Source organism: Dendronephthya gigantea, unplaced genomic scaffold (genome assembly GCF_004324835.1).
Source record: "Dendronephthya gigantea isolate DGI-Jeju-01 unplaced genomic scaffold, DenGig_1.0 000070F, whole genome shotgun sequence".
Taxonomy (NCBI): domain Eukaryota; kingdom Metazoa; phylum Cnidaria; class Anthozoa; order Malacalcyonacea; family Nephtheidae; genus Dendronephthya; species Dendronephthya gigantea.
In genome coordinates, this window is record NW_021163080.1 from 383635 (window position 1) to 408032 (window position 24398).

Sequence of the window (24398 nt, forward strand, 5' to 3'; positions counted from 1 at the left end):
ATATATCAGTTCACTGTTATATATACGTTTATCCAGTGCACAAAGTCAAAAAATTGTTCTACAAATGCAATTTAGTTGGAGGGATTTGTAGTAACCGATTTATTGAATAGTCAATTACTTTACACCCACTCAATCTTTCTCTAGGTAGTATACATATATTACAACTCTCCAACATGCAAGACAACTAATGCTCGCACCAATGGTGCTCGCTAATAGTTCACAAGTCAGTTCCTGCTGTATTTGGGCTTCCAGTTCACCACAAGTCTACAACAGAACCCTTAGTACCACAATATTTAAATAAAATATCATTGAAATCCTGTTTAAAGTGCCTAGTAGCGCTGCACGACGATACTGATAACACAGTTGGACACGAATGAAGAAATGATGAACAGAGTAACACAAAAGAAGGAAGATTACTTGGAAGGGGATGGTGGTCTCGAAGACCTTGTGCTGTTCACATATGTAAATATTGCAGATTCAAGAAGATCAGCTCTTCGGATTTCGTCCTCGCGTCGTCTTTTGAGATCAGTTTCTCTTGTTTGTAACCTTTCTTCAAGGGACTCGATTTCACGATCCTTCTCCGCAATCAATTCCTTTTGTTTTCTGCCATTCTCTTTTATGTTCAGCTCTAGGTTCGACATTTGATCTCTTAGACTATCTTGTACCTTTTTTCTGATTCAAGGTCCATCTTTAAGAGACCTATTTCAGTTTTTTGGTTGCTTTCCTTTCGATGCATTTCTCTGGTTGCAGCGTCTGTCTCCTCTTTAAGTTCAGTCAACATTTTTTCTTTCAGGCTTAGTTCCCTTTGCAATTCTGAGATTTGGCTGAGATACTTGCTAATTTGAATGTGCTGTTCATCTCTTGAGGTTTGCAAAGCGCTTATCCTGTCTTCGTATTGTTTGGATTTTACAAGATCTTCATGTTTGTGTTGGGTTTTCAAGTTGAACACATCTTCTTCGGCTTTTAATTTGTTTGACATTATCTCAGACTTGAGTTGACTGATCTTCTCTTCAGCTTCCATCTTCTCTTTCTCTAGATCTTCGATTTTGCCTTTCATTATCGATTCTTTTTCTTTGAAATTCGAGTGTAAATGTTTCACTTCACTGGCGTGTTCGCCGTTGGCGTATGCAACGGACTCCTCGTGCTTTGAGACCATCTCTTTAAGTTTCGTTAATTGTTCAACATTTATTCTAGCGATATCATTTTCCAACCCACCCACCACGTTTTGTAATTCTTCTTTTTTTGCTTCTAATTCAATAACATTTCGCTCCAGTTTTGAACGGCTTTCCTTCAAAAGATGAACATCATTTTCTAGCTGTTCTCTTTTTGCTTTCTCTGCATATAACTCGTTTTTCAATTCGTTTATCAAGTCATTCAAACTCAAATTTTCCCGGTTTCTCGTCTTCAGTTCGCTTTTTGTTGATTGCAGTTCCTTGCTGATCTCGTCAGCAGAAGCTTTATTCTTGTCCAGCGATTCTTTGAGCCGCTTGATTTTGCTATGATTTGATTTCGAAAGCTCTTCATTGACTCTGCTTTGCTCTTCTAGTTTATCTTGCAACATGGAAACCTATAAGATATTTTTCAAAATTGTAAAGTAACAGTCTTCAAAAGAAAGGAATCTGTACAACATATGCTGCATATATTCTGTTTGTATTAATTCTTACAGTCCCCGAAAGCATTTGTTCTTGTGTGTCCGATATCATACAGACGGTCTTTGCTCATGCAACTAATTTCATATTATAAGGTTTGCAAATAAAACTATTATCAAAACTACTGAAACAATAACGATTGAAAAACGAAATTCAGCAGAGATTTCCCTCATTTGCCTGATTCATTGTGGCTTTTATTTTAAAAGCGACGAATTCGTTGCCTTCATTTTGTTACTTTTCACGCAACTAATTCAAAAGACGATAAAGTTAATGCTCTGCCTTTAAATGACGAACTAATTATATTTATGGCAAAATTAATCCTTGCAGATAATTTGGGGGTAAAAGCAGTGATCTACAGCAGTGATCCGTAGTGTATGTACCTGCATTGTATTTTCAAGTTCAATCTTTTCAATTGTTCGAATCATTTTCTCTGTTCTTGCATTTTCCTTATTTCGTGCTGTTTCTCGTTCGCCATTTAACTTGATGGCAACACCAATTGCTTTGAGAATGTCTTGAGGAACATTGTTACCTAATGAACGAACATTAGTAAAGGAAAATTGCATGGTTACACTCAATCAACCATTAGTTAACCCAATTAACTTTATATTTTGTCCATGGGATTTTTTGGAAAATATTAGATCATGTTCAAATATATTTGTGTAGTTAATCATTGCAATATTTATTGCACTGCTATTGATAAGTGCATGAGGGAAAAATATTAATTTTTTTTCAGTTTTCAAGTATTATTTCTCTCACAGTTTCCAAATCTCTTTTTACCAGTCTGGATATATTGATCGAGGTTCATTTTGAATTACATAATTCAATTAAAAAACAAAGTTACACAATATACAATCATTAACACTGGATGTAATCACTCTTTAGTAGGCCCATGAGGAAGGAAGGGGGTAGGGGTTCATTCTTTGTGATGCGCCTAATACCTCAAGTAATCTTGCATATGACGAGAAGTTAGTAATTATCTGTACTAGCCAAACTATGCAACTACCAAGTCCATTACCTAGATGTTCACAACATTATCTAATGCAGTGATACCATTTGATCATGGGGCATGTTCTTCAAAAAATTTTAAATTGTAGGTAATTTTAGCAATATGTGGGACAAGCCCATGATTAGGGACATTAGGTATGTAATGGCTTGTTTAAAGGAATAATTGTAGGTGCATGTGATTAAACCTTGAATTTTTAGATGAAAACTTATATGCATAGTTTTAGATCCTAACAAGCAGAGTTACACATCCAACTTCAAGCTCACTGGCAAGCAATTTGTGACTTTCTCCAATCGAGCTACTAAGTCCGGTTGCTAAGTGTTAAAGCCATGCTAAGCATCAACAGCTGAGGTAATACTATACACAATTATGAATTGCAAAAAATGGATGAAGATATTTTCGTAGAAACTTATGATACGATATATTTAAGTACTCAATCTGAATGTTTAATATCTACCTTGTAACTCTAACAATGTTAGGGATTTATTATACTGCAGGGCAGTTAAAAATGCACGTCCTCCAAGTAAGCCAGCATTATTCCAACGCAAATCCAATGCTTTAAGAGTTGAATTTCTCTTGAGACATGAAGCCAACTCTGTCGCCCCTTCATGGGATATTTGATTATTTCTCAAATCGAGTAACACTACAGTTTGATTGACAGCCAACCCTTCGGCTATGGCTCCAACACCGGTGCCCCACAGACCCAGAGAATTCCAGTCCAAACGCAGGCAGCGAAGCGATAGGTTTTTCTTCAGGAAAATGCCAACAGCCTCAGCGCCAGGACAACGTAAGTTGTTGCCTTTTAGGTCGATCGTTTCAAGTGAACGACTGCGAAGCAAACCATATAAAAGCATCTTGGAAGCATCTTCACTCAGTAAACAGTCGTTAAAACGAACTTCTTTAAAATATGTATCGTACGATAGCGTTTTAGCGAGTGCATTGCAGTCGTCCGGAGTAAAGTTATAAGATGATAGGTCAAGTATCCTTCCATCGTCTTCAGCAGGACGCTGCAGTTGAGATAACACACATTCCAATGGAGTAACAACACACTCTTTGCACACTCGAAGATAGCGTTTATAAAACTCCTCCATATTCTTTAACTTCGAAATCCTGCTTCGATTATCACGCAGACCAAAGACAAACGTTCAAAATCAGCATATTCAAATAATTATTAAACTTTGTTTACAACGAACATTTTGACCACCAGCAACTGAGCAACAAGGCGAGCAGGCGAGTGAGGCAACTCAGGCAACACACATGCACTATTTTACATCCCTCATAATGACATTGAAATTCCACACGTGGCCTCGTTGGCAAAATTGTAAATTTTAACCAATCAAATAATTTAAACCATTTTAGTTAGTATGATAGGCCATTCGTTTCAAAAATGGTCAAATATACATGGGCTAAAATTAAAAAACAAACCCATATTTTTATCACTTATCATTTTTAACGCCTACGCGTATCGTATACACGCGTCTTTTTTTACGCGAATATGCATGTCGTCCTCGATACACGCAATTTATGAAACAGGAGTATAGGCGTAATAAATGCGCGTATACACGCGTACTAAATACACGCTAAAACATTTTCTTACTTCAGATGGAAATATGGTAGATATATATATAGTATATAAATAATTATATAGATATATAGATACGGTACTAAGTTTCCAAGAATTCCTGTTTTTCATGAATGCCGTGCCTATAAATTATGACATGACATTTCAATGTCATAAATTATGACATTTCGATTTTGCTTGTCTATAATATTTATGGGTAGGCTACTTGATCCATGGGGTTAGGGGCGTTGATTCATTTCGGAAATACCTACATAACAATGCTATAGTTTAGACGAACGAGTTCAAATCCTTCGCAGGAATTTTCCAAATTCAGGAATAGCTAAATGTTCAACCAAAAACGGTTTGGGAAAGTTTGGCGGAAAATGATCCAGTAGGAGTTCCATTTAGGTGTCTAAACATGGTAAGACGTGTTTACAGTGTTCCTTTACCAAATTCTCTTTGGCGTATAGACAGACGGGGCTTCATGAGTTTCCTACGATGGTAATTCGCGGCTCATTTAGGATTAGATGGATTTTAACGGCTAATTTATTATTTTCTTTGCCTAACTAACAAATGTGCATCTGTTGTACGGTTGTTAGTTGAGCAAACATGCATGAATGGCCTTCCAGGATGAGATCAGACAAAGGATGCGAGGCCTAAGATTATAGGGGAAGCTATACATTGCTGGTGTTTCAGTTCATAATGATTTGATTAAGAGAATAAAGAGACGATTTTATCGGTGTTTCCCACTTTTTCTACACACGTTTCCACACAGTGGAAAAGAATGAGATACTGGATCCAAAAAGTACAGTCGATCTGTTTTCAGCGTTGTCAACTGTAATACTGTAGAAATCCCAAGTTAGCCTCCGTAATATTCCGAGATTTCCTTAAAAATCCAGATAAACAAGAAATCTAAATATCTAGCTGAAAAGAGCAATAAAGTAAGTACGATCGGACTGAAAACTAGATTTGCGATACAGGGACGCCCTTGCCTTTTCCCAGCAGGGGCTGTTGTCTACCTGGGCAATTATTTATTGTTTTCGCATTCCGGTTTGTGTAGACAGTCGAATTACAGGACTTACAGGGTAGAAAGACCAAACAGAAAGGTAAGCGCTTTCTTTTGATGTTGCCTAGAATCCAAAAAGACAAAGAGTATTGATATACGATACCCATATACGCTAGTTTGCATGGTATATATAATAATACTATCGTTATTTTGCACTTCCGCCTTACATATATATCGCCTCGTGTGACGAGTCTCCATTTCTGAACTCATATTTTCATCTAAATGCATGGCATGGTAAGTAATGTTGATTATGTCTTGCATGATTTGCGTTATAACCACAAAATTATGGCGATAATGCTCAGATAGAGCCGGTGAAATGATTAAGAATGACTGAATCGAATGAGTCCGCATACATGTTGCGAATTTAGTGCTACATAACCCGTCGACATAGCCTATCAGCTGTCAATTATTGTGATTTGAACTGTGGCACCAAAACCAACCACGTGCACAGTGTGCCCCGAATGCAGGAATGGTAAAAGTATTAAGGTGAAGGCAATGAAGGTAGAAGCATCGAGATTTAAAAATTGATATTCCGCAACATTGTCATGATTGTTGCACTCTTCGGCAACTTCGCATTGATTGCATGCCTATGATATATCATGCTATATTATGCTGCGGAAATGCGAATTTGCATAGATATGGGCCTTTATATATATAAAAGCTCCTTGATTGAGATAATACGTATATATATTTTTACTTGCCAATTTTAAGCGTGTATATAACGATACGTTGTGTATCAACAGTCGGTCGATGCACCAATGAACGCACAAAAAAGATAACGCTTTTCGAATTCATCATTTCTATACATTGAAAAACAGCTTTAAAGAATAACAGTAAGAGATGATGATTTCCACTACTTATATAAAAATATAGTTTAAAATCCTGCCGTTAGGAAATATGTTTTCGGAAGGATACAAAAATACAACTTTTTCAACTATCGCGTTAACCTCCGAAACATGCAGGAGTAAAGTGAAATTTAGCTTTCGTTAATAATCAGAGAGAAACTTGTTTGAAAAAATGTTTGTTTAGATTGAATACGCCTTCAACACGTACTAATGGCCACTGCAGGTGCAGTCAGCACCATTTCTGATGATGAACGACGATGGGTGATCGTTGGTATATGTCTAAACAAAGTTCTCACTCCATTATTGAGAGATGTTCTTGGAAATGAAATACCAATGTGGTACCAAAGCCTACTCCCACCTCCTCACGAGATCGATAAACAGATATTCGGAAGACATAAGAAGAATTTGGCACCTTCAACATTGAAATTAAATTATGAAAGCATCAACAACAATCATACAAACCACAAGTCGTTTGTTAGTAAATATGATTATGCTGTAAAAGATGCAGTATCTCTAGCGAAGTTGTTTGTAAAACCATTCATGGCTAACTTTAGTGGTTTTGATGACACTATGGATACGTCTGCAGCTTTGTCACTCGTCGCTGAGGCTCAACCTTTTCACGCTTCTGGGGCTGGGGGTACGGCGAAAAAAATAAGATCAGATGTCAGAAATGAGTGGGCACATTGTGATTTTGCACACTGGACAGACGTCGTTTACCAAGCAGCTCTAAAAGATATGGAGACATTAATAAATCAACTCAACCTCACACATGAAGAGCAAAAGAAAACGCTTGACGACCTGAATGGATGGAAAAAGAAAGGTACTATATTTGATTCTTGCCGATAAATTCAAAGATCAATGTAAATTTCTTGTTTCATGCATGATGCTGACTTTTAGTGAGGAATGATATATGTTTACGATTAGCAGATATTGAATTGTTTTTAGTAATTTTCAACTTTATACTGATGAAAAATACCTACCATAACATTTGCTATGGCTGCCAATATTTCGTGCTAAGAGATTAAAGAGAAGATTCCGCAGATACATCAGGCATATTTATTTCAGATTATTTCTTACTAGTGTTTATTTTATAAAGGTTTAGACCTGTGTTTTGGTCAGCCTGTTGATTCTGAACTCCTAAAAGTTGTGAAAACAGAAGTTGCTGAACTACGTGACTCTATGAAAGATTGGAAAAGGGATGCAGAGTTTGAGCAGGTACATTCATGTATAAATGGTGAATAACAATTAATTGAATAATCTATTTGTTGGAAAAAGTAAAATACTTCACCTGAACAAAACAATTTGGTTTGAAACTATTTATTAAGTGCACATGCAATAATTTTATACACTGGAGCTCGTACATTTGCAGGAAAAAAAACGTTTACTCTATTTGGCTATCAGCCAGACTGCCAGAGCTAGCTTTAACTATAAAGGGTCTTCAAATAACCTTGCATGGAGTTTGTATATTGCTAACTATCAAAGTAAAGTGGTGTTCATATTTTCTACTCCCGGTTGGAACTGTATAGAACTATAAAATCGACAAGATAAAATGAGCACAACTCGCTCTTTCGATCGACCATTTATTTCCCCCGCCCAACTATTGCATGACTTAGAAAGCGAAGTTTTAATACGGTTTAAAAAATTTTTATTTAATTTTAAACGATTTTTTTTCCTTTCCCTCCTAAATTATACAGAGTAAACTTTCAAATGCGCTGGAGGGTATAGAGAAATCGTTCACGCAGGTAATCCACAAGTTGAAAAAAGATGTTGAGCAATTGAAAGTAGGACAGCTCGTATTGTACGACAGTTTCTCACGAAAACACGAAGAGCCGCCATGTCTTTTCATGGCACCTAAGCAAAGTGTGTGGTTTAGTGGTCGAGAATCTGAACTGACTTCTCTTCGAGACATATTAGACAACGAAAGCGGAAGTATCGACGAAAAAGTAACCGTGATAGCTATATCTGGCCTGGGAGGTAGCGGAAAAACAAGCCTTGCAGGAGAGTATATATATAAATGGAGGGACTATTACAAAGGAGGGGTGTTTTGGATTTCCGGACAAGATGATGTCAAGTTAAAAGCATCATTTGATGACATAGCAGCGCAGTTCAACACCCTGGACAGCGACTCCGTTGATGCTACATTGTCCAAAACCTTGGCAGTGTTTTCGCGAATTTCAAGATCTTGGCTGATGATCATTGATGATATGGATGGGCCTAGTCTTTCACAAAACTTACTCAAGCTGATATCTGGATCTTGGCAAGCAAACATCAATGGGTTTGGCCATATCATCATAACAACACGGAGAACACCGCGAGAGTTAAATGAAGATATTTCAGGTTTTAAAGAATCAAGGTGTCTCCAACTCGATAGTTTTGGGTGCGACGAAGCGAAGAATTTTGTGTTCAAAAGGACTGGGATTAGTCGCGATGAGCAAGCAGGTTAGTAACAATGGTGTTGTAACAACAATTTAGAATTTGGTCTGAGACGAATATGATTGCTTTTTGAGAAACAATTATGCGACCTCTTAGGAAGTTATCGCATGCATGTACATCCATGCCTGGTGGCAATTCCATATAATGCAAATTCCATTGTTCAAATGGTATTTCATCAAATATAGTTAAGGAAATTCCAAAATACAAAAATCAATTTTCTAATGCTGTATACTTTCTATGACCTTAAGAATACCGGTCTCTTGTGAGAAATAGTTAGTCGATTTAGCATGAGGAGGTGAATGTCGAAGACGTTAGTAATCATTATGAATTATCTTCACTGTAGACAACACCGCAGATCTTCTATATCAAAATCTTGGTGGTTTACCATTGGCTTTAGAGCAAGCTTGTGCTTATATCGTTTCACTTAGGTGCACCTTGCCTGACTATTTAGAAGCCTACGAGAAGCAATCTCTGCATCTTCTCAGCAAGAAAACGGCAAGCACTCCTTTTGGAACATCGCCAGAACGATTAGCTGTCCATACGACATGGATTCTTAACTTTGAACATATTCGAAAGGATGTAAACGGGATTTTCGCCATCCGTTTTTTGAACGCTTCTGCGTTTTTTGATCGCAACGAAATTCAAAAAGACCTCATTAACGTTGGCGAACCTCGTGTTGACGACAAAGCATATTGTGATCACGTGAGCTCTTCTTTAGGGCCACTTGAAGTCCTAAAACTCTTGACTGACTTTTCTTTCTTTAAGAAAACTCACGACTCTTCACTCACTGTTCATCGCTTAGTCCAAGAGGTCATTCGAGAAAGTTTGACTTTGGACGCTAAAGTTGAGAGCATTGTTGACGCAGCCCGAGTGCTGCGTTTTGCCTTCTTAAAGTGCCCATCTCCAGACAGCATATCAGAAAGCGTATTAACTGAAAAAGGCGATCGGTCTTCGCTTCATTCAATTGATTCTTCCTGTTTCTATAAGTGGCATAAGTTGTGTTTACATGCGTACGAAATTAAAAGTAATCTCGAACTTCTTCTAAAAGACGTCTCGAATGTTAGAGGGAAAACGGTTTTTCTCCCAGAGGTAGCGAGAGCTGTTTACGAATGTGCCTTGCATTTGAATGTGAATAACTCAAGTAGTCAGGCAAAAGCTGCTGGCGATTTTGCTAATCGGATTCTTGACTGGAATCGCAATGAGATCAGGAAGCAGGATTTGAAAGTAGTATTTCCACATAGGTTCCCCCTGTTAGAGCCTCTTCGCAGACGCATACAATATTCTTGTAAGGCACCCTCTGAGAAAGACGACCTCAGTATTCCAAACACCTCAGCTAACGATTTCACGAATTCTGAAATTGAAACCCTACGTTTAAAAGGTAATTATTTATTCAAGAAAAGCAATTTCGAAGAGGCTATAAAGCTATACTCTTCATGTATTGACAAAAGCAAAGAAATAAATTCCTTCGACCCTAGGTTATTTAGTAATCGTGCTTCTGCCTATCTTAGATTAGAGCAATATGAAAATGCCCTAAGCGATGCGGAGGAATACATTAAGCATTCTCCTGATTGTTGGAAAGGTCACGCTAGACAAGCCTTGGCTCTCTTCGGGTTGGGTCAAAAGTGGGATGCAATGTGTGCAGCAGCTGTAGCGTTTTATCATGATCGCAACATATTCGACGAATATAAGCCATTTAAAATTTCATTTCCTAAATTGAAAGAATCCATTCATATTTGTAATGAGGCCTCGGCATTAGCTTCTGCGTGTTTTCACTTGCCACGTGGGGGTTATTCGGGCATGCCTGAGAAAATTATTGTTCTCGAGTCTGGAGAGTATTCTCTTTCTTTAAAATTGCATTTAGATAATATCATTCTTGTTGGCGTTGGAGGTGATGTTCAAATATCATTTCTGGATAGATTTGGGTTGTCTAATTCTGGTAACTTTATGGCCGTTAACATTTCCTTTATATTTAAATATGGAAGCTGGGTAACTAAACCCAACTCGTTAGTTAGGGTTTGTAATTGCTCTATTACTAGTGAAAACGATCATTGTGCTTTTGTGTCATCAGGTGATCTTTTTGTCAAAAAATCTTGCTTTTCTAATTGCCAAAATGACGCTTTGCGTGTTATTCATGGAAGAGCCCGGATTGTGGATTCTGTATTCTCAGCAAATAATTCTGATGGATTGAAGGTTAACGGTGAAAAGGGAAGTACGTATACGACGCTTGAGAGCTGCAAACTTTACGGAAACGAAATTGGTGTGAATGTTGATTTTGGTACGTGTGATGTCAATGGATGTCAAATGTATGACAACAAGAAATTCGGTGTGGCTGTGGGGAAAGGCGGGAAACTAACGCTAACGCGAAATGAAATATTCCACAATGATCGGGATGGAGTTTACCTTGAAAAATCATCAGCAAAGATTGAGGAAAATGAAATCTTTCAGAACGGTTGGTTTGGAATTTCAATTATAGCGCGAAACGACGAGTCATCGTATGTTGTTTCTGACAATAAAATCAGCCGAAACAAATGTGGTGGCATTCATGCTACACCTACATCAAAGTTACAACCGCCGTCGGTTATCAAATCTAATTGGATATCTGGTAACGAAGGGCCAGGCATTGACCAAACGAAGTCATATCCTGATTCAATAAATAGTCCACCGTCCACGCTCCCAAATGACGAAAACTTGCAAGAAGCAAAATGTGCCGATAACATACTTAAAAACAATATTGAAGATGGAGAACCACCACCCTTACAGGTTCTTCCTCACGTTTGTTCGTTCTGTCATAAAAATGATAAATTGAAGAAATGTACGAGATGCTATATTTCTGGATACTGCAATCCAAAATGCCAGAGAGGTGATTGGGAGCATCATAAGAAAAATTGCGCTAAAGTTTTAGATAAATACACCGTTTTAGTGAAAGTCCTCCCATTGTCAATCTGTTTAATCGGGGACAAGAGAGTTTTGCCGGATTTCAGTGAAATGAAAGCTCCATACGATTGGCTGGAACCAAGTGGTCCAGAATACGAAAGGGCACCGGAGTTTGGTAAACGTTTCATTGTTAAAGTGCAAGCCTGCGATAGTTGGAGGAAATCGAATGAAGGAGGTACTATGCTCGCAATGGAAGATCGTAGCCAAACCATTAACGGAGATCTTGATATGAACGACGAACAATGCCTTCGAATTTACAATCTTGTAAGAGAATGCGGTTCAAACTGTAACAGTTATGGATGGAAGAAAAAGTTTCTTTGGGCTTTGCTTGCGAAGGAAAATAAAGTTCGTGTATTTACCAGTGATTTTCCACCTTACCAGTTTTGGTAGCAATTGTAAAAGTTTTAACTTTTACTCATTTACATTGTAACTATCATAAAATAAATAAAATTTTATTACGTATATGAGTGGGATATTATATTTTGTATTAACCCGGCGAAATCTGCTTAGCGATTTTAATCCGGCGCCCGGGAATGCAATGTGAAAGTGAAATTGTCTGCAATCATTTCATGGACGTTAGACTTTTTTGTAAGTTATGCGCATGCACGAGTTGAAAAAAAAATTGAAACCGGTAAATGTAGCATACTTGCTATTGGCCAAACCATATTTTGGGCGTATGAATCCAAAAGTAAACAAACTAAGCCTTTGTTTTTTCATATTTAGATCGTTTGTATGTTTTCTTGTAGGAGTAGGGTTCAAATCATTGAAATTGACATGTTAAAACGTGCTACTAGGAGCGCCTAGTGGGGGAGGTGATGGTGTCCCTAAAATACTACAGGAAAAGAATTACACTTTCATTGACAGTATAATTATAATGCTCTTTCTTCAAAAAAGATTGTAAGAACTGAAAAATTCTTGTTTCTTTTATAGTTCACGGAGTATGCTAATACATTTACTATCGTGAAAATTTCATATTTCGGAATTTCAACGCAAAACGAAGTAAACTCAAAATTTCGCCACCATGCAAGAGTCGCTAGTGTTTTTTAAAACATTATTCGATCTAAACTAATTTTATCTCGAATATAACTTATAAGCTCGAATATAATCAGGTTCCAGTCCGTGAAGTGCTTCAGTTAAAAAAAATTAGAAGAATTTAAAGTCAATCCTGAACTTCATTGGGAGTCAATGTAGGTCCTCGACGGCTGAGGTTAATTAATATGACCAAATCGAGGAATATTACATCTCTGCTGCATTTTGTATCCGTTGGAATTTTTCGGTTGAGTCTAGACGTTACAATAGTCTAGCCATGCATGCAGCTTCTGGTTTATATGAGTTGTTCAGTATTGAAGCAGTTTCGCACATGTTTAAAAAACTGAAGAATGCTAAATGCTGCCCTTACAAGATCTGCTGGTATTTTTCAGCAGCTTGCATGTCTCGCAGAGCTGTTTCTGGACGGCAAATTGCTTTAAACGTTGCACGAAGTAGAAATCAGTTCTACATCACGCAAGGATTTTGCCTGGCCATTTTCATATATTTCGGTCCAAGCTACCAATGAATAACACGGTAGTACTTTATTTTAAAAAAGAAATATTTTGAAATGTATATAATTATATAGGTGGTTGCAAAATATATCGAAATCCTCTCGGTATACCACCCTGTTGAATTGTACTTTTTTATTATGAGATGGTATTTTAAGAATGAGGAATTTTAAAACATCCATGCATCAAGAATTCGAATTGTATGCAAGGGCGTAGGAAGCATCCAAAGGTTGGGGGGGCACCAGCTTCTAGGGGCACTTTTGCTTAATAAAAATGCCGGTTAAAATGGTTAATAAAAATATATATATAGGGAAGGTTTGATTCAGGGACCGCCGACCGCAGAGCATTTTTCGTATTTCTTGGGCTTCGTACTGCTAGAGGGGTCTGGGGGCATGCTCCCCCGAGAAAATTTTGAGATATAGGCCTCTGAAATGGCCGCAAATCCCTCTCAATTTAAGGATTATTGGGAAATAGTAGATACTTTTTTGTTTCTTTTCGCTTCCAAAAAGGGCACTTTTGGTCCCTTGAAAAATCTTGGGGGGGCACGTGCCCCCAGTGCCCCCCCCTTCCTACGCCACTGATTGTATGGATGGCTGGCTAGCAGCTGGCTGCGAAATATATTCTGCCTATATAAATATGCATATTTTGATTTCCGGTTTTGTCTTGGCTGTGCGGTGGAATGGCCAACGAGAAAAAGTACATGAAAATAATTTAGTAAGATCTCATTTTCAGCATTGTTATGAACTTGAGACACCAAAAGAACATGAATACGTTTTATATTTCATGATTTGTATCCGTATAAATGTATTATTAAAGACGTCATTTCACCCTTTCGATTTTTGTACTTCCGCGTTACTACACTGATCATGACATTATGTTCTCATACAACTGGTAAGTAATATTGATTATGTCTTGCTTGCTTCGTGCGTATTATAACACTTGCATGGAAAGAGCGAAATGGTGACGGATAAGTCAACAGCATTTATACAAATTTGGGCAACGCGTTGTACTGCCTATAACACGTCGCCTAGCATGCATGCAGGTATATCTATAATGTTTGAGATTTGAGTTCCTTAAAACCATTGACATTGACAGAGTGCTCGATGTAAGATAAACAGGTTTAGAAACTAAAGTGAAACATGAAAATGGAGCCAATTGTGTCAAACCTGAAAAAAGTTACCGATCCTGCTTATAGTTCCTTTGAGTGAATATAACATCTCAAAGAAGCCTATACGACAGCACAGCTGGCCTATAGCTAATGTTTATAGAATATTGCCCAAAACGCCAACGAAAAGCAGTACAGAGTGTGGTAGAGACATTTAGTACACATTTCTGTGATTATTTTGGTATCTTTAGCTTTGAAGATTTTTTCAGATTTTTCACATTAACACTCGTAATTTAGAAAATGTTCCCAGATTTTTCACATATTATACTACGTTCGTAACAATAAACAAGGCAACAACAAGGACGCGCTTATAGGAACGCTGGCCGATCGCAAAAATGATTGGGCTGTTTTTCTGATTGGTTTGTACATTATGCGCCAAAAATTACTCAGACTATCATGGCAAAGGACGGGTTATAAAGTTTACTAGAAATACATGCATGCAGAAACCCCTCGCCTCAGATTAACAAAATTAGTTAAAGCATAGGGTGGTAACATGATTGTTAGAAAATTTATGTATGTGAGAAAAAGAAATTGAGAAAAGTGTGAAAATATTTTTCTGCACGTGAAAGCACTGTAGTCATAGCAACTCGGAACGGCCGTATATTTTTAAAGAATCAAAGTTTACCCCAGTGTTGCCAAGTTCGGGATTTTATCCCGAGATCTCGGGATTTTTTTGAAGCAGTTGGGATTTTTTTGGGATTTATTTCTCAAATGGTAATCTCGGGATTTTTTTAGGGATTTTTGGGAAAGGGAAGTTTGGAATTTGGGAAAAGATGTTTTCGTTAAATCGACAAATAAACATTTTAAAAATCCAAGGTACTAGGACTGGGTACTAGGGTGCGCCAAGGCTGAGGACTGGGGTTGAGATTAGAATCTCGGGATTTTAGGGGGAATCTCGGGATATTTCAGGCGCTTACTTGGGATTTTCACAAAATTACAGTTGGCAACACTGGTTTACCCTCATATTTTTGTGAAAAGATGGCAAAAATACGACAAGATTCTTACCTTTCTCCGGAAGTTAAGTTGCTCATCTATAGTCAGTGTTATGATAAATTATTTTGATTATTAATTACCATGAAATATAACATCAGACGTCTCATATAACTTCCGAAGTTTTATGTTACACCTCGATTGGTTTTTGCACCGGAATGTTTTGATTTTCTTTTCTTTTTGTCATTATGAAAACGGAGTTAATAAATGAAATTATAATGTCGTTTATCACATAACACATTCAGATTTATAGTGAAATACATTTGAGAATATTAAAGTTGTGTTTACCACAAAAAATTACTTTTTAAAGCTGTGGATTTTCATATTATATTTAAATATTATCAAGTGTAAAATCTTCCGACTTTATTATACACGGTGAATTCGGTCAAAAATTTGGTCTTGTTATTTGTTAAACCGTGAAAAGTCCTGACCACATTCGAGTTTCCCTCTAATTTAATAAAATACATATATTCTTCATAAAATTCAAAATTCATAAATTTCATCAAAATTTTTTCGAAATGACAGTTATTTATTGACGTTTGAAAATACAAATTTTTTTCTCGACCAATCAAGAGCTTAGTGGTTCACACTGGCGCATGCGCATAACGTAGAAGACCGTCCATGGCGTGAGGTCACTCGTGAGGTCCATTGCATAATGGCGGACAACTTTGATTTCGCATTTGCACATCGTGGGTGTAAATATCCGAGCGGAATTAGTACCCTCGCACGGTGCTCTGCACCGGCTCGGGGACAATATTTAAAATACAGAAGTGGTCAGAACATGCAAGAAAGAGTAATTCCAGAAGTATACGGTTGTTATGAATAGAAGAGTAAATATGCGGACTACGCGTGTGATTTACGCTGAAACAGTCTACTGACTTGAAAATGGAGTTTGTATAACATTTTTAAGAGCTATCGTTTCGAGGTACTCCGTTGTAGCTAAGTTAACTCATGTTTTAACCCGATGATATATATATATATATAATTATATATATATATATATATATATATATATATATATATCCATTCGCCTGATGATCGCCCGCCTTGTGCGTGAAACACCGCGGTGTAGCGATGACAATATTTTTAGATTAGACATTTATTTATTTAATCATTTTGCTCTATTTATTGTTATTGAGCACTCTTTGTTCAAGTATGGACAATATATATATATATATATATATATATATATATATATATATATATATATATAGATTACATATATATATATATATATATATATATATATATATATATATATATATATATATCCGTCCGTATGGTCCGTATGGAAAGTAGTAAGGCAACTGAGTAGTAGACCAGAGTTACTAGAAAAATAGCAGGGCCGTTGGGATCCGATTTGCGCTGTCAATTTTTTTATTAATCACATACAACCTAAATTTTGCATTGGTATTGTCCATCTTGAATTCCTCAGCTGATTTGAAACGCAGCCAAAGAAAGTTTTTTACCTGAATTGTGTACACAATGGCATGTAGTTAAGCGATGAAATCTGTTAAATTTATTCCATATATATAACTAACACCAAAAGGAGAAAAGCGCCGTCAAAAACGTAAACTATTTCTCTGCAAGTGAAAATCCAGCTTATGTTTCATTTTCCTATCGGTAAAAATTCCCTTTATCATGTCTAGATTAATACACTATTATCAGTCACGTTCAAATGGCTACTGCCAGTGCAGTCAGCAAAATTTCTGACGATGAACGACGATGGGTGATCGTTGGTATATGTCTAAACAAAGTTCTCACTCCAGCATTGAGAGAAGTTCTTGGAAATAAAATACCAATGTGGTACCAAAACCTGCTCCCACATCCTGATGAGATAGATAAACAGACATTAGGAAGACATAAGAAGAAGTTGCCACCTTCTACATTGAATTTAAACTACGAAAGTATCAACAACAATTTCACAAAGCACAAGTCGTTTGTCCGTAAATACGACTATGCTGTCAAAGATGCAGTATCCCTAGCGAAGTTGTTCATGAAACCATTTATGGCCAGCTTTACTGGTTTTGATGACACTATGGACACTTCTGCAGCTTTGTCACTCGTCGCTGAGGCCCAACCTTTTCACGCTTCTGGAGCTGGGGGTACGGCGAAAAAAATAAGATCAGATATCAGAAATGAGTGGGCACATTGTGATTTTGCACACTGGACAGACGTCGTTTACCAAGCAGCTCTAAAAGATATGGAGACATTAATAAATCAACTCAACCTTACACCTTCGAAGAGAAAGGAAATGCTTGATGATCTTGTTGACTGGAAAGAAAAAGGTACTGAACCAACTGAGTTCCATAATCGCTAAGAAGCAAAACGTGTAGTTTAAAAAACATATAAAAAAACATAAAATTAAAAAACAAAAAGTTTCGTTGTCTCGAACTGTTCTTCTCTACCCTGTAAGATGCGAATTCAACTGATCCTCGAGATTACGAGGTTTTTTGTTGTTTCCTGTAGTATCCGATATGAATTACATTCTCGAGTGACTGCGAGCTATAGCGTAGCAAACGAGTTGCAAAAACATGACGAATCGACTTTATGTGTATAGACAGCAGCTTGACAAATACACGCTTTTTAAATCATGAAAATGCTTTAAAACATGAAAATGACAAGTTTTTCGTGGCCAGCTGAGAGCATCCATTGCGTGTTAATTTCGATATCCCATTATATTGTTTCAGGTCTGAAACTTTGTTTTGGCGAGCCAGTAGATCCTGAATTGCTGGAACTCGTCCACACTGAGGTTGCTGAACTTAAAGATTTGGTAAAATTTGTTGAAGAGAATACAGAGAATATTCTGGTAAATGCAATTAATAGAATTCACTGAAATTATATCCCTTGTGACCCGCTGTGCATGCCGAAGAACATTCCAGATAATATTTTTTGACTTGTGGTTAAAGTTGATATTTAAATAGGAAAAGTTGAAATGGAATAGTTTGCAGCACAACTATAGAGTTTTGAGAAAGAAAGCAATAAAGCAATCACACTACATTTGATATAAACTACTCGAAATGCATGGATGTAGTAACCCCGGCCATTTCAGGTAAAAGTGTGATTGCATGAGCTATCCCAACCCAAACCAAGGCATGCAGTCTTATATTTATTAATAATATGAAATCACTCAAATGAGTCGATAGCTAATACGTATATTTATATTAGTTATCGACCGAAACAAATATGATCACGAAAGTGAAGAAAACGTCACCTGTTTTTTTTCTGCATTAAGCTGCAAATATTTTTGCAATAATTTTGCGTGGCCTACTTGTGCACTTGAGATTTTCCGTTTACACTAATAATATTCTTTGCATACAGAACATATTAGAAGCAGTCGAAAAATCTTTGAAAAATGAAATCCAAGAGTTAAAGGAAAGACAACTCCGTACTGAGAAAGATGTCGAGCAATTGAAAGATAAACAGGACGATTTACAGGTGACCATCTCAAAACTGAGAAACGAAAAAGAACCACGATATCTTTTCATGGCGCCTAAACAGAGTGTCTGGTTTAGTGGCCGAAAATCTGAACTCGGTTATCTTCGAGACGTACTCGAGAATAAGAGAAGATGTGGCGAGGAAGGAGTCCTTGTTGCTGCCATCTCTGGTCTTGGAGGATGCGGGAAAACAAGCCTTACTGCAGAATATATACACAAATGGAAAGGTTATTATCAAGGAGGTGTTTACTGGTTTTCCGCAGAAAGCGATGTCAAGTTCAAAGCTTCGGTCGATGAGATAGCCGCGCAATTCGATACACTTTATAACGATTCGTTCAATGTTACATTGTACAAGACCCTAGCAGTTTTTTCACATATTACAAAACCATGGCTGGTGGTTGTTGACAATATGGATGAAGCTGATCTTTCACCAAATTTGGTTAATTTGGTATCAGGGCCGTGGCAAGAAAACGTCGCGTGTTTTGGTCGTCTCATCATAACAACACGACGAACACCTCAGGATTTAGAAGAGCAATTATCTGGTATCGAAGAATCCAATTGCCTCAAACTCGAATGCTTTGGTAGTGAGGAGGCGAAAGAATTCGTCTTCAGAAGAACTAACATTACTCGTGATGAACAAAAAGGTAAGTTAGGTAAAATCAAATACTTTATATAAGATTTTACCACAATAGTTATATAGTAATGGCGGTATACGATAATTATCTATTCTGCGCCACGGTACACGAGCAAGTCTATGTAAGGACTTTGTTCGCTGACCTATATTAATTTAAGGAACTAAATAAAGAACATTTTATAAAACCGGCCTGTAGGAGCAAATCCAGATGGCCAAAACATTTCCAGCATAAATTTGAATAAATTGGACGAAAAGTTGCAAAAGTAATTTATCGAAAAGGCAATTGAAAAAACGCCACTTTGTCAGTTCGAGCCTTTTATTTCCCTTGAGGTCTTAATTGTATTTAATATCAGACGCAGTAAGATTTTAAGAATAATTAAGATTAGTACCGTGAAATTAAGCAACTTCAGACTGCTCTTTCCTACATAACGTAGCAATATCAAAAAAGAAATATTCTGCAACATATACTTAGCCCCCAAAAAGTATAAATTCAGTTGAACAAATATCTGGCATTTGTTACATATAAGTTACTTCAGTGTAAACAACAAATTGACCTTAACACTATTTACTTTCCCTTACACAGAACTTTCCGCGGACTCGCTATGTCAAAAGCTTGGTGGCTTACCATTAGCATTAGAACAAGCTTGTGCATACATCAAGTATCTGGGATGCTCATTATCTGAGTACTTAGGGTCGTACGAGGAACAGTCCCTCCAACTTCTAAACAAGAAGAAAGCTACCTCTTTTTATGGAACTTCCCCAGAACGATTGGCCGTTCGTACCACGTGGCGTCTCAACTTTGAACATATCAAAAAAGATGAAAACGGGATCGTCGCCACTCGTTTTTTGAATGCTTCGGCGTTTTTTGATCGCAATGAAATTCAAAAAGACCTCATAAATGTTGGCGATCCACTTGTTGACGACAAAATATATTGTGATTACGTGAGCTCTTCTTTGGGTTCCCTCGAAGTTCTGAAACTCTTGACTGACTTTTCTCTTTTTAAGGAAACTCACGATTCTTCCCTCACTGTTCATCGTTTAGTCCAAGAGGTCATTCGAGAAAGTCTGACCTCGGAGGAGAAAGTTGAAAGCATTGTTGACGCAGCCCGTCTATTACGTTTTGCCTTCTTACAATGCCCATCTCCTGATAAAATTTCAGAAAGTGTGGTAACTGAATATGGTGATCGACCATCCCTCTATCCAAATGATTCTTCTAATTTTTATAAGTGGCATAAGTTGTGTTTACATGCCCATGAAATTAGAAGGAATCTTGAACGTCTTTTGGAAGTCGTCAGCGATGTTACCGGAAAAACTGTCTTTCTGACAGAGATAGCGAGGGTTGTTTACGAATGTGCTTTGCACTTGAATGTTAGTAATTTGAGTAGTCGGGCAAAAATTGTCGGAGATTTTGCTCATCGTATTCTTGACTGGAATCGCGGAGAGATTTTAGGGCAAGATCTGAAGGCTCTATTTCCGCATATATTTCCACTGTCAGAGCGCCTTCGTAGGCTTATTCAATACTCTTGTAAGGCACCTACTGAAGGAGACAACAGTCTTAATAGTACTAATACTTCTAACACCTCTGTTAATGATTCCTTGAAAACGGAAATTGAAAACATGCGTTTGGAAGGTAATACACAATTCATCCAAAGCAATTTCCAAGAGGCTATCGAAAGGTACTCTTTAGGTATTGATAAAAGTAAAGGAAAGCAATTCTTTGACCCTAGGTTACTCAGTAATCGTGCTTCGGCCTATCTTAGGTTAATGCAGTATGAAAATGCCTTAGATGATGCCGAGGAATACATTAAGGATTCACCTGAGTGTTCGAAAGGTCACGCCAGGAAAGCCGTGGCTCTTCAAGGCCTGAATGAAAAGTGGGATGCAATGAGTGCAGCTTCCTTAGCATTTTATCATGATCGCAAAATCTTTGACAAATACGAGCCATTCAAAACCACATTTCCTAAGTTGAAAGAATGTATTCATATTTGTGATGAAACCTTTGCACTTCTTTTCCTGCTTTCTCAGTGCCAGTCTGGGGATGTTTCAGGCATGCCTATTAAAATCATTGTTCTCGAGCCAGGAGACTATACTCTCTCTACGCGATTAGATTTAGAGAATGTTATTCTTGTTGGTGTCGGAGATCATGTTACATTATCATTTACGGATGATTTCGGTTTGCTTTCTGGAAACTTTATGGCAGTCAACATTTCGTTTGTATTTAACGTCGGAAACTGGTCGACGAAACCCAAATCTGAGGTTAAGGTTTTTAAATGTTCTGTTACTAGTAAAAGCATTCCTTGTGCTCTGTTGTCCTCAGGAAATCTTATGGTCAAGAATTCTATTTTCCGAAGTTGTGAAGGTAACGCTTTGGTCGTTCAAGGGAAGGCTTGGGTCGAGGATTCTGAATTTTCAGCAAGCAAATCTATTGGATTACAAGTTGTCGGTTTTGCAAATCTTCAGCTTAAGAACAGCAAACTTTACGGAAACCAGTGGGGTTTGGATGTTCAGTTTGGTACGTGTAATGTTACCGGATGTCAAATATATGACAACATGAAAATAGGCGTGGGTGTCGGAAATGGCGGGAAAGTAAAGCTTACACAGAATGAAATATTCCACAATGATCGACATGGAGTTTGTCTCATTGAAAGATCATCGGCAGTCATCGAAAAAAACGAAATATTTCAGAACGGCTGGCATGGAATTTCAACGCTGAGTGATGCGTCTTGTGTTATTTCGAATAATAGTATCTACCAAAATAAATGTGGTGGCATTCATGCAGCACCTGTATCACGTCAACAACCGCAGTCAGTTATAGAATTTAACAAGATATCTGGCAACGAAGGCCCAGGTATTGACCAAATGCCCGCATACGCTGATTCTGTGAATAGTCCGTTTCCCACGTTCTCGAATGACGAAGTTTTGACAGCAAAATGTACGGGAAACATACTTGAAGAAAACATAAGTGACGGAATGCCACCACCCTCACAAAATTTACCCGACATCTGTTGGTTCTGCCGACAAAATGTGGATTTAAAAAAGTGTACGAAATGTTTCGTATCAGGATACTGCAAGCAAGAATGCCAAAAAGCCGACTGGGAACATCATAAGAAAGAATGTGCTCGAATTTTAGAGAAACACAGCGTTTTAGTGAAAATTCTACCATTGTCACTGGGATTAAAGGGCGATAAAAGCGTTGTCACCCCGGAATTTGAATACAAGGCGCCTTTCAAGTGGTTGGAACCAAGTGGCCCGGAATATGAAAAAGCACCAACGTTTGGAAAACGTTTTATCGTTAAGGTGCAAGCCTGCGATGTTTGGAGAAAATCGAATTACGGAGGTGCTATGCTCGCCATAGAAGATCGTAGCCAAACAATTAACGGTGATCTTGATATGAACGACGAACAATGCTTTCGAATTTATAATCTTGTAAGAGAATGTGGTTCAAACTGTAACAGCTATGGATGGAAGAAAAAGTTTCTTTGGGCTTTACTTGCAAAGGGAAACAAAGTTCGAGTATTTACAAGTGATTTTCCACCGTATCAACGTTGGTAGGCCGGTGAGAACTATCAGTTGACAATGTTATACTTTTTACCTATACACGTTTTTATATACCCATATTATCATGTATCCATATTTTCATAATAATCCTCATTAACACTGTATACTGCAGTCGAATTTTGACAATAGCAACAGGGCTAAAAAATAGCGCGAGAATTAGAGGGCGGGGGGGGGGGGGGTTCGACAGGGGCCAGTTGTATAAAAAGCTATTTAATTTTAATTGTCGTTAAGGACAGAATTGGCTAATCAGAGTGTATTTCTGAGTTAACCAGGATTTAACTATGCAAAATTTAATTAAAGAGTTTTATACAACCGTCCCCAGAAAGTTTTTCAAAACAATATTCGTATAAAAGCCGGAGATCTGTCGGACATCCCCTCTCCCATTTATTGCATCTACTTTTGGTCCTAAGTAGTAATGAGAGAAGTACGTCTTTTATGACTATCACCTCTGTTGATTAAAGAACACTTTGCAATTGATTGACTATAAGTAACAATTTCAGGATGCTTTTAGTAAATCGCAGTGGCGGTCTAGGGTAAATCAAAACAAATGATCGCAGCAAAATTTTAAAAGTACCTGAAAAGATGCCAATGGTTCTAAATTTCTAAGGAACATCTTTCAGAACTCAAATTTCAGAACTCCTCGTTATTTGAATTTATTTGAAAGGTTTTTAAAATGCTAAAATACATATCAAAATGTGTGCTTTTATCATTTATTTTGATCAATCCTAAATCCGCCGAGGGATACTTATCTAGCTTTTCATATTTATCAAAATTTGTAAACACTTTAGTCACGGCCAAAATTAACTGTTGCATGTAAAGCTTCACTCGTCTTTAAGAGTTGAATCAATATATTATTGAATTCGTTATTCAAATTAGAGAAATAAAACTTTTCATTTTGTTAACACTTCGTTAGTTAACACTTCGTTCGAATTAGAAATATTGTTTTAAATACTCTATTGTTTTTCCTCCCAAATTCGATAATTTACTAAACAAACGTACATAAAGCAAGGCACCAAATTCTGTTGAGAAGCAATGATTCCGTTATTTTCCAAATGCTCGGCTGACGGCTGAGAGTTTATTAGACATTATTTTTTCAAAAATTTTAGCGACTAATGATAGAACAGATATGGCTCTGTAGTTATATTACTGTAGTTATGGCTCTGTAGTTTTGCTTTCCATATTTATAAATAATTCTATACATAAAAAGGGAGCTACATGCTTTGATATTTCATAGATTGAAGTAAACTAAACACATCCAACTCTAACGCCTGTATTCTAAAAGCTCACTCACATGCACTCAAACTCGTCAGTTGAGTTGGAGATCTCAATCTTCTCAAAACGTTTAAGTGATTAGCCAGATACCTTTCCTTATACCATACAAACCGTTTCTCTTTTATACTGACCTCCCCTCTTAAATGGAAAACAATGAATTACAAATTAAATTGCAATGATGTTGCAAACGGAGAAACGGCGTTGGTAACGTGAAGCTATAACTGTAACAACATTGTGTAAATACATTGCGTATAGGTGCAACCCATTTTTTATTAGAGAGCTTTAGATTTGACTACGGCTCCCGCTACCTTTC

At 37.3% G+C, this 24398-nt stretch overlaps 3 protein-coding genes across 4 annotated transcripts; 2 read left to right on the top strand and 1 right to left on the bottom strand.

Annotated features, from left to right (window-relative positions):
- Positions 1–216: 216 nt before the first annotated feature.
- LOC114531351 (leucine-rich repeat-containing protein 45-like) lies at positions 217–3887 on the bottom strand. The gene is given in 4 exon segments (XM_028552985.1): positions 217–664; positions 667–1567; positions 2030–2178; positions 3110–3887. Coding segments are annotated over 4 exon segments (1935 nt in total). The 5' UTR covers positions 3744–3887; the 3' UTR covers positions 217–413.
- Positions 3888–5263: 1376 nt separating this feature from the next.
- LOC114531345 lies at positions 5264–11916 on the top strand. The gene is made up of 5 exons (XM_028552979.1): positions 5264–5319; positions 6309–6944; positions 7221–7339; positions 7819–8563; positions 8901–11916. Exons 2-5 carry the CDS (start codon positions 6335–6337, stop codon positions 11879–11881), a joined length of 4455 nt encoding a protein of 1484 aa, XP_028408780.1. The 5' UTR covers positions 5264–5319; positions 6309–6334; the 3' UTR covers positions 11882–11916.
- Positions 11917–13697: 1781 nt separating this feature from the next.
- Positions 13698–22962, top strand: LOC114531338. Of its 2 annotated transcripts, XM_028552972.1 has the most exons (5): positions 13698–13920; positions 16834–17472; positions 17875–17993; positions 18506–19265; positions 19839–22962. In XM_028552972.1, the coding sequence occupies exons 2-5, from the start codon at positions 16863–16865 to the stop codon at positions 22805–22807; spliced, it is 4458 nt and encodes a 1485-aa protein (XP_028408773.1). In that variant the 5' UTR covers positions 13698–13920; positions 16834–16862; the 3' UTR covers positions 22808–22962. The 2 variants fall into 2 exon arrangements, with proteins under 2 accessions (XP_028408773.1, XP_028408774.1); XM_028552973.1 differs by lacking the exon at positions 16834–17472.
- The last annotated feature ends 1436 nt before the right edge of the window (positions 22963–24398 follow it).